The sequence below is a fragment of the Macadamia integrifolia genome, chromosome 2, assembly GCF_013358625.1.
Source record: "Macadamia integrifolia cultivar HAES 741 chromosome 2, SCU_Mint_v3, whole genome shotgun sequence".
In the NCBI taxonomy this organism is placed as follows: domain Eukaryota; kingdom Viridiplantae; phylum Streptophyta; class Magnoliopsida; order Proteales; family Proteaceae; genus Macadamia; species Macadamia integrifolia.
The window spans coordinates 3,956,155-3,972,254 of record NC_056558.1 but is presented as its reverse complement, the minus strand read 5'-3'; the positions used below and the strand labels follow the sequence as shown (position 1 = coordinate 3,972,254).

Below are 16,100 nucleotides of genomic sequence, written 5' to 3'. Positions count from 1 at the left end.
CATACCACATTGATTCTTGTATGAGAAATTAATCCATTCTCCCATCTAGGTCGCGTTTGGTGAAAGAAGGTATCTTAATTCCAGCGTGACAGCTGAGACGGACACTCGTGTGGTGTGGTGTGGTGATGCCACGCAATCAAAGTTGACAGCAGGTAACATCGGAAGGCGACGTTGTAGGGTAGCCCCCCAGACAAAACCACGCCACGGCTACACTCCACCTACCATGCGAAATCCCAGTCTTTACCCAACGACCACGCACCACTCCCACCGTCCCACGCCCACTCCTACGCCTGGGCGTGTGTGTCTGTGACTGTGAATTGGGTCCCCGAGACTTTAGAGATGGGGAAAGGATTGAAGGGAAGGGAAGCAAAGGAATAAAGAAATGTGGGCTTTGGCTGGAGAGCCATGCTTCGATTAAATCTCCTCTCTTATTATATGAGAGAAAACAAAAGACAGATAATCTGTGAACACTAAAATTAAGAGAAGTAATGGGACTTCATTGTGTCCTTTACCAAACGCAATAGACAAATTAGAGAGGATAATGGCATTGCTCCTTGGGCTTTGGTTGGCAATGAGCTGCCCTGACTTATACTATAGGCAAAACAAGGATCCTTATCCTTACAAATTACATTCCATTCCATTATTTCTTTACTGTAACAAAATTCTTTATTTCTGTTACTCCAAGCCAGATTGAACCAGCCCTTAAACAACCAATTTAGTTCTATTTTCATGTTGAAAGTTGAAACCCAACATTGATTTAGTTAAATGGGTTGATTAGATAAGGGAATCAGGATCGATCATGGCTGATTCCGATTCAAATCTACCAACTAATCTGATTATGATTTTCAAATCCTAGTTCTGATCCCGTTCTAAGTCTACAATCAATGGTCCATTACTGGTCCGAAAGATCTATAATTCTCTAGCGGGAGAGATGGCTACGACCCAAGAGAGAGAGAGAGTGAAATTCACGAGTGAGATGTAGAAGGGCGTGTGTAGGAATCTGCACATTAAGAACTTGTCCAACTGGGTCATGAAATTTTTTTTCCCAATTCTTTATTGCTATGCTTTCGTTTTATGAATTCATGCATTACGAAGATTCAAATAGAGGAATCTTTGACCAGTAAACAAGATCACATATATAATTGCTAAGCATAGGCATCATTGTTCCCAATTTTAGGATTGGGACCATATGGATAGATTAATATGTAGGAGGAAACTTCAGGTCGTGCGTAGGTAATGATCTGCTTCTACGGAGAAGGAAACCTACTCAAATAGTGAAAAGGATAAGACAACACCATAAAAGAAAGGAGAGACAAAGCTCAATAATAAGGCCCAACACCACCACCCTGGAACCCAAGAAAGTGCCAAATGAACACTACTTGGTCACCATCTCTCAAGTCACAGACTTCACATTCATAACTCTCCTGAGGATTTTGATGCTCCATATGGGACAAAAAGATAGCAACATCTAGAGTGGGAAAAAACCCATCTTCCAGAAACTGGAAAAATGAAAATCAAACCAAGATAAGCTAGCACTCTGCAGCTATACATATACACAGACAAATTCAAAAAAGAACAAGGAAAATTAAATTTGGTGTATAAACATAACTAGAGAGTTTCTTTTCTAGACAGAAAGCAGAGAAATATAATACATACATGGATTTATAATAAAGATACAATGAGACTACTTCCATTTCCATACCATTCAAAATGGTATGTGGAAGAGAAAATTTTGAGGCCAAATAATAACTGCCGTCGCCTTTCTTCTGAAAGAAATTTCTTTTCTGGCCATGAAAAAAATGATTGATTCCATCTGCTGTTACTACTTGCATGGCTCTGGAGCCTCCTTTATGGTCATCTCCACTGTTGCAAAGCTGCCATCGTCAGCAACAGTAGAGGAGGAATCAATGCCTGAACCTGCCTGAATTTCCTTGAACATGGCCATCACTTGTATCATTGTGGGTCGTCGCCATGGTCGATCATCCAAGCATGCGCTTGCAACCTTTAGATGTTGTAGCAGCTCTATCTCCAAGCTTTGGTCCTCTTTTATGAGCTCAGGATCAAAGACGTCGCTTATTCTCAACTTGGCATGCTGCTTCACCCACCCCACTAGGTTGTTGTCCCCAAAGTCAGCTGAGTCTGTTGGCTGCTTCCCGGTAAGCAGCTCAAGAAGAACTACACCGTAGCTGTAAACATCACCCTTGGTGGAGCATCTGAAGCTCTGATAGTATTCCGGTGGGACATAACCTGGGGTGCCTGCAAGTGTGCTGACACTCAGGTGAGTGTCCATTGCACTCATAAGCCTTGCCATCCCAAAATCTGACACCCGGGCTTCTAAGTTTTCATCAAGCAAGACATTACTCGACTTCATGTCCCTGTGAATTATGTGGGGTATGCAGTTGTGGTGGAGAAAAGCCAAACCTCTTGCAGCTCCAATGGCAATTTTCCTCCTCGCTGCCCAATTCAACTTGATCCCAGCCTTTCTTCTATCATGTAGGACGTCTTCTAAGCTGCCAAACCGCATATACTCATACACCAAGAGCCGTTCTTCCCCAACCTTGCAGTACCCAAAGAGGGGAACGAGGTTCCGATGCTTGATCTTCCCAATGGTCTCCATTTCAGCAGTGAATTCCCTATCGCCTTGTCCACTAACATGGATTAGTTTCTTGATGGCTACAACACTTCCGTCCTTGAGCTGGGCTTTATACACATCACCAAAGCCGCCTGAGCCCACAAGGCTATCGTTATGGAAACCATTGGTGGCTTCAAGAAGATCAGCAAATGTGAGCTTCCGAAGGGGCTTCTCAAAGGTTTCCAAATTGATGCTTAATGCCTCCCGTGTCCCAGTTAGCTTCCAGCTGACATTTGCGGTGCCAGTGTGTGATCGGTTCTCAATGTAGAGATCCAGGGAGGCATCCTTCTTTTTTCTCCTCTTCCTGCTTTCAACAGCAACGATAATCAAACCAAATATGCAGAAGAGGGAGAACAATAGACCCATTGCCACCCCTCCAGCCAGAGACGTCTGCCTTCGGCGAGACTTATGATGTTGGAGATTGGATGCACTGGAATACCCTCCACAAGCAGGGAGGGGGTAACCACACAAGCCCGGATTATGTGCATATCTGGATGCTGGAAAAGTTGCTAACTGACCAGATTCAGGAATTACTCCAGAGAGGTTGTTGTAAGACAGATCAAGCTCAGAGAGCAGAGAAAGGCTAGACAAGGACGTAGGGATTGAGCCATCAAGTTTATTGTGAGAAAGATCAAGAACCCCGACATTTTTTAAGCTTCCCATTTCTTGAGGGATGGGACCAGAGAGGTTGTTGTGCCCCAGATTCAGAATAGAGAGATAGTACATATCGCCAATATCATTCGGAATGCTACCCTCCAACATATTGTAGGACAGATCAAGAAAAATCATGGAGCCATTGTTGTTGAACGTGTAAGCTGTGTTACCAATGTAGACTCTTGTAAAGTTGCATTGGTGCCTTGTTGGAACTCTGTTCAACCCCTCCTGTCTGATTCCAGCAAACTCAAGGAGGTTTCCGGCTCCATGGCAGTTGCTACTCCCATCATTCTTCAGATACACATACCTCTTCCCCGTAATCAATCCAACAGCAATCTTACCCGATTGTTTTACAAGGGTAGGAGGGATTGTCCCAGTCAAACGATTGCTATTGAGATCCAACCATATCAGGCTCCGGCAGTCACCAATCTCCGGCGGAATACTGCCGGAGAACGAGTTGTTTCCAAGTTTGAGGATTGCTAGATTACTCAGCTGACCAATCCATGCCGGGATCACACCACTCAACTGATTGCTCGATAATGATATCCAGTTCAGATTGGAACAGTTGCTCAAACCAGCAGGAATAGTTCCGGTCAACTCATTGTTGTCTAAGATTAGATTTTCGAGTGTCCTGATGTACATAAGCTCTTGCGGAATCTCACCCTGAAACTGATTAAGCCACATTATTAGATCACGGAGCTGAGAGAGGGACCCCAAGCTGGAAGGGATCTTCCCTGTGAGGTAATTGAAGCTGAGATCAAGCGAAACTAGGTGGGAGCAGTTACTGATAGTTGCGGGAATGGTACCCGTGAAGAGATTGTTCTGAAGATACAGCTCCTGCAAGCTGTTTTTAGGGTCTTGACACAATCCTGGAGGGATTGCTCCAGAAATATTATTGGAACTGAGATCTAACAACTTCAAATTTGTGAGCTTTGACAACAAATCAGGTAAACTACCGACAAAATAATTGTAAGAAAGAACAAGTTTCTTCAAGCTAGTCATTTGAACGATCGTTGCAATTGGGAATTCACCGGAGAAGTTGTTATTTGAAAGATTAATGGACTCCAAAGAAGAGCACGAACCCAGATTAGTAGGAACCGTACCGTACATGTGATTGGAAGAAAGATCGAGCTCGAGAAGTGTTGAGCATGCATCGGCAAGATGCAGAGGTATATTGCCTTGGAAGTTGTTGGAGGAGAGCAGAAGCCACTGCAAACTCCCGCTGGGAAAAGCTGGAATGTTGGCCGCAAATTGGTTACTGGATGCGTTCAAGAAGCTGAGGTGCTGACAACCGGAGAGTGGCACGCCAATGTCGCCGGAAAATTTGTTACCCGAGAGGTCGAGGTGTTGCAAAGCAGAGCAGTCGCCAAAAGACGGAACATCCCCTGAGAAATTGTTGGACGAGAGATCGAGATACTCCAAACTCCGGCAATTAGATACCGGAATATCCCCAGAGATTTTGTTTCCCCCAATAGAGAAGTACTTGAGCCCATTGCAACCACCTCCAAGAAGCCAAGAAACTACGTTCTGACCGGAAAGCTTATTGTAGGAGAGATCGAGAGACTGAAAAGTGAGCCGTAAACCACCGGAATCATTTGGTCCGAGAGAGAAAATGAGATTATTATGCGTTAGGTTCAGAGATGTCAAGCCCGAACAAGAAGACAAGCTTGAAATATCGGAAATCGAACCAGACAAAGAATTCCCGGAGAGATCGATCTCGCTCATAAGCGCACTACATCGAGATGCCGAAGCCGAAGTGAGGTTCCCATTAATACTCGCATTCCTCAGATACAAGCTCTCCAAACGCTCCAAACTCATGAGAAACGAAGAAATATACTGAAAATCGGAGTTCAAAGGGAGAAAACTCAGATCCAGAGCCGAAACTCTCGAGTCATTACAAGTAACTCCGGTGAAATAGCAAGGATTCTGATTCGGCTGCCAGTTTTGAAGCACACTGGGGTTTAAAATCGTAGCTTTGAAGGAAAGCAACTGGTGAGCATCTTTTGTACCACCATCAAGCGCCGCCGGCACCACTTTTCCGGCGAGAATAACAGAGAATAGTGTCAGGTAGTGTAAGAGCTTCTGCAACTTCATAGAATGGAAGACAACGAAACTATAATACAGAGTTCGCACCATATTTTTCTGGAATTATCTAGGGTTTGAGCTTCACCATTAGAGCAAAGAAAGAGAGATTGTAAGAGAGACGAATAGGCTCAAGAGAGTCAAAAGGCCGAGAGTGAAGAAGTAGCTGAGGTATTTATCGGGAACGAGAATGAAGGAAACACAGCTGTTGGTCACATGCCATGTGAACACCCCCTCTTTCTCTCTCTCCTCTCTTCTCTCTTCTCTCTTCTCTCATATGGTATGTTTGGCGTGCGTGGTCGATCTCGACCTATTTGTTGACAGAATCAGAATATATTTAAGTAGCGATTTAATTAGTATATTAATATAAACTCTACTTAGAGAGAGGATTAAATTAGTGATCTGGTACTATTTGGAATTATCTGTCTGACTGTACGTGCGCCTCTTTGACCTCTATCCTCACCGTCACTTTCCGTATTAACGGCTGTGGTTGTCATGATGTGGGCCCACTTTTCCGTACAGTTTCAGGAAATGCATTTGTTAACCATCAAAATTACATAATCGTCCATGACGGAACTGCGTAATCTATCTGCAGATTACGTGAATCGTACTTTCCTACGGTGGGAAGGAGAGAGTGTTTTCGTCATTTCATATTTTTGTCGTTTATATCTAGATTTGGACTGGACTTTCGGGTTTGGGAGTTTGGACATTGGATCATGGATGGATGAAAACGACTGACAGTTGTTTGGCCGGAAACCACAAAGCCAAACAAGATAACGTCTTGGTACATTTCTTCCTAATCTGTGTGTTTGGAAACAGAGTTTGCGATAGGAAGAGCCAATGAGAATGGTCAGGCAATTTTGGCTGGAAGTGTTACCCTAGCTTAGGGTTGATGTGGTTTTGGAATTTGGACTCGCTAGTTGGCTAAGTAGGCCAACGGGGTTTGGGTTTTTCATTTGTGGCCCTGTTGGGCTCAAGGCTTAGTGTAATACTCAGGTTATGAAATTTTATTTAAATAAATAAAAAAATACAATAATATATTATATTATCACGGCAAATGTTTTCTATCTACGTGAGTCCGCAGCACTCACACACAAGGGCATGTAGTAGGGGCATGGTAGTCATTGCACGTCCTTATGTTTGTCACGAAAGGGCCTCATACGGATAGAAACCTTTGTCCCATACTATTATATAAAACCATAAACTCGCTTTTATATGGTTAATTCTTCACTTCATCTTTTCATCGGTTGAGAATTGATGTCTAGTTTTAAGGAAATTTGTCTATTTGTTCGCCTATAAATTGTTGTGATGTGGAATTATTAGGGTTTTAGTATGCTATTAGGGTATTGAGAAATTCTTTGTAAACATAGAAATACATGAAGAGAGAGCTTGTAACCCATTTTTCATTGTCAATGAAAGCTACTTTCATCTCCCCATCGACATAGGCATCTTACGAACCACCACGTAAATCATTATGTTGTGATTGTAAGTGATTGTTTGTTCTATCTATTTATTGTGTTTTTCTAGATCATGAATAGGTTTTACATTACCTTCCATTTTTTGTAGATTTACCTCTTTCTATCCCTTCACTTTTTTGCTCTCACGTTTATCTCTCTCTTGCTATACTATAACGACTCTCTCTCTCTCTCTCTCTCTCCCTAGTTATACCCTCACGACTCCCACGACTTTCACGTCTCTCTCTCCTTCTTATACTCTCACAATTCCCATGACTTTCACTTCCTCGTTATATTCTCACAACTCCCATGACTTTCGTGTCTCTCTCTCTCTCACAAGTCCCACCACTTTCACGTCTCTCTCTCTCTCTCTCTCTCTCTCTCTCTCTCTCTCTCTCTCTCTCTCTCTCTCTCTCTCTCTCTCTCTCTCTCTCTCTCATGACTTCTACGACTCTCATGCCTCATGACTCTATCTCTGATTACTATATAATTTATGTAGGAAAGGCAAATTAGTAGACATAATTAAGTCTAACTGTTCGTTAAATTTTTTCATAATTGTTTGTTGAATTTTTTTTAATAAGAAAAGCTTCCTAGTCTATGCAAACATAGATGCACTTGTTTTCCATTTTAGCTCAAAATTAGGGCTTAGTACGTATAATTATATGAAAAAGGATTCACACGCCATCCTCCTGTGGATTCATATATAGGCTAAGAGAAAAGTTTGGGGGGGTGTGGGGGAGAGGAACACACCTCTCTCCTCCATAAAATGCCCTAGCCTTTATTTTAAAAGATGGGTTTCCTATATGCCTGAATTAATACTCAAATGCCATGGAAAACCGTCTTCCATAATTATTTATCGTCAAATGACGATCTATCACGATAGGCTTCTTAGGGCATTTCACCGTTTTAAGCCACATGAATAATTGTTTTGACCTACTATTGTTAGATTAGTTATACATCTAATGGATTAGCTAATTGTAAAATTTTGTACTCAAATTGAATCAAATATTCACCCATGTTTCTATCTCTATGCAATTCAGTGTTTTCATTTTAAGGTAAATTATAGTTTAAATCATTGGTGGGTGAAAAAAAACAACACCTAGTGAGTAAAAAAAGGATAAACGCAAGCATTGCTCAAAATAGTAAAATAGATTGCCTAATTTTGAAAATACATATCATTAAGTAGCAGTAGCAGTAGAAGTAGGGACCGAACTCAAATGGACAAGGTTCTTTTTCACTTGAAATTTATAGGAAATATTTTCTCTCTCTCTCCCCTAAAATGCCCTTCCTAGTTTCTCATACACGAAAATATTCTATGGCATTTTATTGGTGTGCCCCTCTACATCGCTTGCTCAGTCAACATGTGAAATCGAATCTATCCAAAGAGAGGGAAGCCAATTTACTACAAAGTATCACGAAACCTGACGTTATAAAAATCCCTTTCATCCCAGGATCTGTCACGAATACGATGGTGACCGTAACCCAATCCTTTTTCTGCAATTCCAGACCGAATGACGATCTTATTAATGTGGGCCCCACACCACCGCCGGAATCATCTTCCGATGTCGTTTCTCTCTACTGGCACTGAAAAATGAAATTGGAGGAGGAGAGAAGGAACTTATTTTTTATGATGAAAGGTTATGAGCGGATCCCACAAACTGAGATGGACACGTGCCCCTTTCTGTGGTTTTAAGCGTCCAATGACGTGGCCCTTCTTAGACACGTAGGTCGACAATTTGACCGAATGTGACTACGTCATCATCAATCCACCAATCACCGACAACATCTCCAACCTGTCTTTGTTGACGTCCTCTTATGGTTTCTTAGCCCTCTCACCACCGCCAATCCAAACGGACCTTAACATTTGTCATTTTCTTTAACATGCGCATTGGGTTCATTAACCGCCACCATAGCACCAACGTGGGAAGTAATAAAGGAATCCCACACGTGCACATAGACGCCCAGACAGTTATTGGAAAAAGATGAAAGTGTGAAAAACTTGAGAAATGGGGATATATAGTAGGACCCACCGTGCCTTAAGAACGTGAGCTAGTTGGAGAGGGGGGAGAGAAAAGGGTTTAAAGCGTTAAAATGCAACCAGAAGTGGGTCCCACTTTCTTTTTGGGCTTATCATGGAAGTAAGCATAAGTGCGTAAGAGCCCAAGCATAAGGGGCCTACTGCAAAGATAAGCTCATCAATGGTTTACCCAAACGAAGTAAAAGAAATGAGCTTTCATAACTGGTTAGTCTTCTTTTATTCTTTCTTTTGTGTGTGTTCTTTCGAGGCTAAGATCCTCACCAATTCCATGTGTGTGGTGATTGACCATCGACTGATGGGAAGGATAAGGGCTTATATATAGTTAAGGATGCAAACATCAGAATCGGATCGGTTGAATCGGTCAATTCGGATCAGAATCTGTTGTGACCTATACCAACTCTCTCCAATTCAGATCGGCTTCTTTGTACATTTTTAGGGTTGACCAATTCCAATTCGATCCCAGGTAGAAATTGGGTGAACCCGGTTCCGGGTATTTGAATTCTGTATCTGTGGAAATGTGGTTGGCCAGCTTTGGCAAGGGGATCAATCTTGAAATGGTCTTAGAAGCTATGATTTCAACTAGTAAGGCCCATTACAGTGTTTGGGCCGTGCTCAGTTGGGCCTCGGAGAACCAATCGCTCCACTTTATGGGTGACTCATAAGTGTGAGAAATTTAGAAAGAACCTCCCCCACCCCCTAAAACCTTCTTTAAATTCCTTTGAGAGGAGGATTGGAATATCCTGAGGGCCTAGAAGACAAATGATTTATCCTCCAAGGTAATCCACCTTTTGGGAGAAAAGAAATTGATACAATAAAAATAAATAAAAAAATCTTAGGACTCTAAAAGAACCTGTCCTATCATGAGATCAGATCCAGTCAAGTTGTGGAATAGTGAAGTATTAGGCACCCTGGTCCATCCAGTGAAATTGATCTCTTCATTCATTTGGTATTTTTATAAATTAATAAATATATGAAAAAAAAAAGCCTTGTCAGTTTTACGTAGGAAACGTTCAGACTGATGTAAGCACGAAAACATCGCACTACCCCTCCTCGTGTGTTTCAAAGATGCTTTTTTATTCCTCCTATTGGCCCACGAGTTTGGTGTTTCCTATGCCAGACCAGCAGGGGTCTCTTGCCCTAAATATGTTTAAACTACAGAACATCATGCTGTAATTCACACATATAATACACAAAGTAAAACAAGAAAAAATTAAATGAAGGGGAAAATTAGGATTTACTTGACGCATGTGCCACAAAACAAGGGTTAATATGCAAACCTATCTAACCTAATCAAATAATGAGAAAAGGACGGGCACACAGCCGATGTACTGTAACTTCACGCCTATTGTGTCTTTCTTTCTCTTTCCCATTTAAAATGACCCCCATGTCCCTCCTATATGATACCACATCTCACATCCCACATCCCCATTGATGCCACCTAGCTTAGCGCAATTGGGCAGTGTGCCTATACCTCTCTCTCAAACAAATTATTATTATACTATAGAATTATATGAAAAAATCTAACATAGTTACTATTTGCCAAAAAACAAAAATAAAACCCTAAGTTATATGTATATGATATTTACATTGCTGCCATATAAATAAGAAACATAATTTTATAACAAATAATACAAGAAAATAACTTAGAAATAAAATGCAATAAGTTATATTTATAGAAATATGCAAAATGACCAAATATCCTTTCTAGCATACAAACCCTAAAATTTAAAATATATACAAATAAAGTAAGGGAAAAAAAAAAACTCAAACCCTCATGATCCTATTGATGAATCACAGGAAAAAAAAATAGAGTTAAAATAAAACTGTAATCTAGCCAAAGGAGGAGAGGTAAAATAATACATATTTTGTGGAGAGGTAAGATATTACTTTATTGGAAGAATGAGAAAATTATTATATAGGGCTATGTGAGTATGTTCGGTAGACAAGAAAAGAAAAGAAAAGAAAAAAACAGAAGACTTAATAGAGAAAAAAACATAATTATACAATTTTTATTTTTTTTTATCTATCTCTCTCCTCAAAAATTTTTTTTTTCTTAACTACCAAACCTAACCCAAAAATAAGTAAATGCATGAGGCTCAATCATAATGTACAGTCCCCCCCTCCCCCTTCACATTGAGGTTGTTTCCCTCTATGGAGGACATGAGTAATATAGATTAAATTTAGGAAACTGTTAGAAATTTCCCTAACTTTTATTGACCTGATCTAATTGTCATACACCTCATGACTGGGGCCCATACTTGTATGGATGGGTAAACAAATTAACTGCCATGATTGGGCATCCTATTAGATTCAAGGGCCCAAGTTGTCAGCACTTACAACCACCTCAGTGACAGTTGACAATGTGACATGCAGCTACTGTAGAAAGGGACAATCAATCTCGCTCTGGTCTTTACTATTGATTTAGTCTCTTCTCAATGGCTTCATCAAGTTTGAACTTTAAACTCTATGTGGTTGTATAAAGGCCTTTGGATTGGTTTCACGTTCTGTTCCTGTCACTCAGCATCACCTCTCTCTCTCTCTCTCTCTCTCTCTCCTCAATGGCTTCATCAAGTTTGAACTTTAAACTCTTTGTGGGTTGTATAAAGTGCTTTGGATTAGTTTCACTTTCTGTTTCTGTCACTGAGCATCACTAGCTAAGGACAAAGTCAGGCATTAGCATATGAGAAAGACTATACTGAGGAGTAAAGCACAGCTAACATGATTGTTTTTTGATGAAGCAGCTACCATGATTGTTGATTGTTCATCTTAGAAAGAGAATTTCTAGGCTTGTCCCTACCCCCCAAATGTGACTGTTTCATATATAAAATAAGGACTTAAATCTCATTCACACAGATTGTTTTTGCCACTTGCAAATTGATGAGGACACACATATTTGGAACTACCTTCCAAAATAATGAAAAAAGACGAGCAAATAAATGCCATACTTGTCTGGAGAGTTACCATAAACAAAATTACTTTTTACCTCATACTGGGGTAAAAAGATAACAAAAAAAAGAAGGATAATTTGAGAGGCAACATGGTCCGGTCAAACTTAATACTATCGATCGATATTGGAACTGATCAAGGCTGAAACGATTATTGATATAGATACCAATGCCTAAGACCATGGTTCTATACTGCCATGTTATCCTGTAGAAGTAGGTTTACAGTCGAATCATGTAAATCCTATGTATATACTAATTCATGATATGGGTATATATCAGTCTCACTATATACCAATACAATTAGAATGAGTCATTATTCGATCATTTTATTGCCAATTTTTTTTTTTTTCTGAAATGACTGATACAACCAATATGATACCAATACTTTAAAGTTTAAATCATGAATTGTAAGTTTATAACCCGTATCAATATTGTTAGCCACCGGTTTCATTACCATCCTGATCTAGTATTGATAGAATTGAATGGACCAAGCGTAAAACCGTAAAATAAAAAAAGTTAATTTTTTAAGAAAATCAGGGGTAAACGTGTCAGATCCAGATTCCAATCTAATCCACGTCGGTACCGCATAGTGTTTCCAAGGTGACTAATACTGCATCGGATATTTCTGCCGTAAAACAATGCTCTCAAGCAATCCCCATGTCAATTAAGGTTGTAACTACCCAGTCCAAAGCCAAGTTAACTTTACAGGGAGGGGATTGGAGAAGATCCCCATCGTTCACTGGCCCCAAGCTCATCAATCATAACTCAGAACTCAGAACTGTCAAATCAATGGCCCAGATCTTGTACAGAGAAGAATCAATACTAATCCAAGGATCAATAATACACAACTGATTGGCCTTTTTGTGGAACCGGTAGGCCTTATTATAAAGACACTCCAAAGATCAGTGAAACTGTGTGTACTACATGTATAAATTGGTGATACTACTAAATGCTGCCACCACATTTTGTACTAATTCTGCATTAACCAGCCTGGCCTGGGCCTTGCCTTTGGGCTTGAATGGTCTATGTCAAAGCCCTTTAGATCTAACTGTGTTTGGCAAAACTGGGTGATCATGACTCACCACTGACAGATGAGAGTTCCAAGTCAAGGGGAGCTTTTATAAAGACCCCAATGTATCAATTCCAAGCTTCAAGTATGAAACCAATAGGAGAAGCTCACTTCCCATTTCCTGAAATTTCAAGTCTAGCTAGATTAAGAAGGAAGCATGAGGATCAAATGACTTGAAATGTGGGAAAGAATAATAAGGGAAATTACCATAAAAGTTTATCAAAATGCAAAAGAAATAGCCAATGGAATCTATACCCAGTTGGGATTCAGATCAAGTTAAAATCAATCAGCTGGTAACCTAGTGGGAGGAAGCCCTTGCCCCATATCACCTGAGTTAGCTGGTTATGGGATTGAATCGGCACACCTCACTATACCTCGTTGGTCAATGGAAACACTGTTTGTAGTATGGTGGCTTTAACTTGGGGCTTATGATCACTCCCAAGGAGGGCCTTTTTTTCCTGATCTCGCTGTCCAAACTCCCAAGTGCTATAGTTTCAAGAATTCAAGAATAATATGTGAGTGCTCTTTGATTTTCATTTTTGTTCGAGATGAAAAGAAAAGAACATAGATACAAATTTGGGTATACCAGCGGCATAGTCAGCCTTTTCCCGGATAAGTTTCTAGTTTCTATTTTTCTACACTTCTACCCAAGTCACTGAGATATATTATTAAGCTCCTGTTCTGATATTCAGATTCCTGAGATGAACAAAATACAGATGGGTTAGGGACTGTGGGCTTTTCAATCCTGCTGGTTTCCTACAGTCTACCACCTATTTTAGGTCGGCTGCGGAGGATTAAATAGCTTTAGACCCTCAGCTTTTTGGGGCAGCTTAGATTAAGATTAGACATTAGCATTTCGTACTGCTCGAGCTGCTGCTGTAAAACATGTTCAGAAGTCAGAAACTCAGAACTGTTTCTTATATCTAAACCACATTACCCAAGTGAAGAATCCATGGATTTTCATTAAAAAAAAAAGCCATGGATATTGATTCGGTCTCAGCCCTAGTTATTAAATTCTACCTCACAGAATTTTATCGAATTTTAAAAATAATTCTATCCTAATTTGAATCAAATAAAAAATTTTAGAATTTTACAAACTTTTTTAAAATTCAAGAATAATTCAGCCAAATCAAATTTTATCCGAATTATAACCTAATTTTATCTCATGTAAACAAAAAAATAAATAAATAAATAAAAATAAAAACCTTTATCTTGAATAAGTCAATAAGCCTTTAGAAAATAGTGTGATTATTATGCATTTATTATCCTAATGTTATTTTTCTTCTTTTTTTAATAAAAATTGACAAAGCTTATATTTCATGAGGTAATTTCTCATATTTCTACAAAAAAAAGAAAAATCTCTCATTCCATTTTGGTTTGACTAAGTCTTACAGTCATACTCTTTCTCTAGTCTTTAAGGTGAACATGCATGGTGGGTGATGTGGTCTGACTGAATTTGTGCTCAGTCTCCCCTCTCAGTTTTTATTTATCTGATTCAATTATTTGAGTAATAGGAAATGAGTTTAGAAAAAAAAAAAAAGAGCTAAATATAATATTTTTATCTTTAAAATTTTAAATTTTAATTTTTATATCATTTGTATGTTATGTACATATGATAATTGATAAATAATATGAAATAAGTATTGCAAATATTAAAAATAACATTCGAATTTTTTGTTCGCTTTTTATTTTTGTAAATGAATAATTCTTGAATACGAATCCGAACTCGAATTTTATTATCTCTGTTTTTTTTTACCGATATTTTAATCGAATCGTTGAATTAATAAAACTCATTAATCCGAATAATTCTTCACCCGAACAATCCCAGAATCCGAATTTAATAACTATGGTCTCAGCTGATTTGGATCCGATTTTAAAAACCCTGATCTTATAATGTGTATCTACAACCTTAGATCCTGTGAGTGAAAAGATTCTCTCCTCCCCATGGGCTCAGAGAAACAGGGTCCATCCAGTTGAAAAGCTTCAGACCAAGAAACTATGTGCTTATAGCCAGATCCATATCCTGGTGGGAAGGCCCATTTTCATGCATGGTTCAAGGCATCAGTATCATATGGACAAAAAATAGTTCACTTTTTCAGATTATGCTAAGTACAACCTGATCTGTATAGGTATCTTATCAGTGTTGAAGCCCAAGAAGCTTAGCCACGCATGCACTAAGTCATGGCATTTTTATTCTTGAAGTCACTTGTAAGCCTCTCTTCCAGAGCTATACAAGAGATGGTTCACCAAAGATTATTCAAGATCATGGACAACGAAGGTGGTGTTCTATATGTATAATCGGCAACAAGATACATTCGCTTCTCTAGACTGCCTTGACCTAATTCCTTTTTAACTACATAAAAGTTTGAACACATTTGGGATTAAAAACTTGAGAAAATCATAAGCAAAGTACTCAAATTCTAGGAAGAGCAGTGGACATCACCTCTCTCTCTCTCTCTCTCTCTCTCTCTTTTTAATTTTGTTATCATTATCCATGAGTTTCTCTCTTCTTCTTCCTTTTTTTTTTTAATTATTATTATTATTATTTTAAAGCACTCTCAACTCATTTGGTGGAAGGTCATTCTGTTCCACAATGCAGTCCATCAGCTCTCCAGGAAAGATCCATGAAATAAAAATAAGGTCAAGTCAAGAAGCTTATGCAAACCGCACACCACTGCAGGTGGTTCATTGTTTACTCTGCTCTTTTGTGCATAAACAAATGTTGAGAATCACCAGTCCTCCACTAACTAAATGGTGTACTGTGAGAATTTTATCAAAAGGTTGCAGTCCCAACCCTAGTTAGTTTATTCGCGTTTAAAACGTTGTCCCCTTTTTTTGTCGTTTTAAATGCCGTTTGCCGAATTTTTCACAGAAAGTCGGTAAAAAACGGGAACGGGGCTATTTGAAGTTTTTTTTCCGTTTTAAACGTCGTCCCGTTTTTTTTATAGTAAAAAAACGGATTTTAAAAAATATAACCGTTTTAAAATAGAAACGTTTAAAACGGGGCTATTTGTTTTGATTGTTATCTAGGTATTTAGAGAATTATTATGCCAATTTATGTCTATATATTGCCCTTTTTTTGACATCGTATTATTTAAATATAAACGTTTAAAACAAGTATCGTCCGTTTTTTATTTTTTCCCATTTTTACCGTATTTGACCGTATTTTTGACCGTCCCGTTCACGTTTTGATCCGTTTAAAACATGCCCATACCGAACAATGTTT

At 39.2% G+C, this 16,100-nt stretch overlaps 1 protein-coding gene across 1 annotated transcript; it reads right to left on the bottom strand.

Annotated features, from left to right (window-relative positions):
* Positions 1 to 1,469: 1,469 nt before the first annotated feature.
* LOC122070696 (systemin receptor SR160-like) lies at positions 1,470 to 5,643 on the bottom strand. Its single transcript, XM_042634912.1, has one exon. It carries the CDS (start codon positions 5,420 to 5,422, stop codon positions 1,823 to 1,825), a length of 3,600 nt encoding a protein of 1,199 aa, XP_042490846.1. The 5' UTR covers positions 5,423 to 5,643; the 3' UTR covers positions 1,470 to 1,822.
* Between the last annotated feature and the right edge of the window lie 10,457 nt (positions 5,644 to 16,100).

Coding starts and splice junctions, on each gene's coding strand:
- LOC122070696 (XM_042634912.1), bottom strand. CDS start 5,422: ATGGTGCGAACTCTGTATTATAGTTTCGTTGTCTTCCATTCTATGAAG.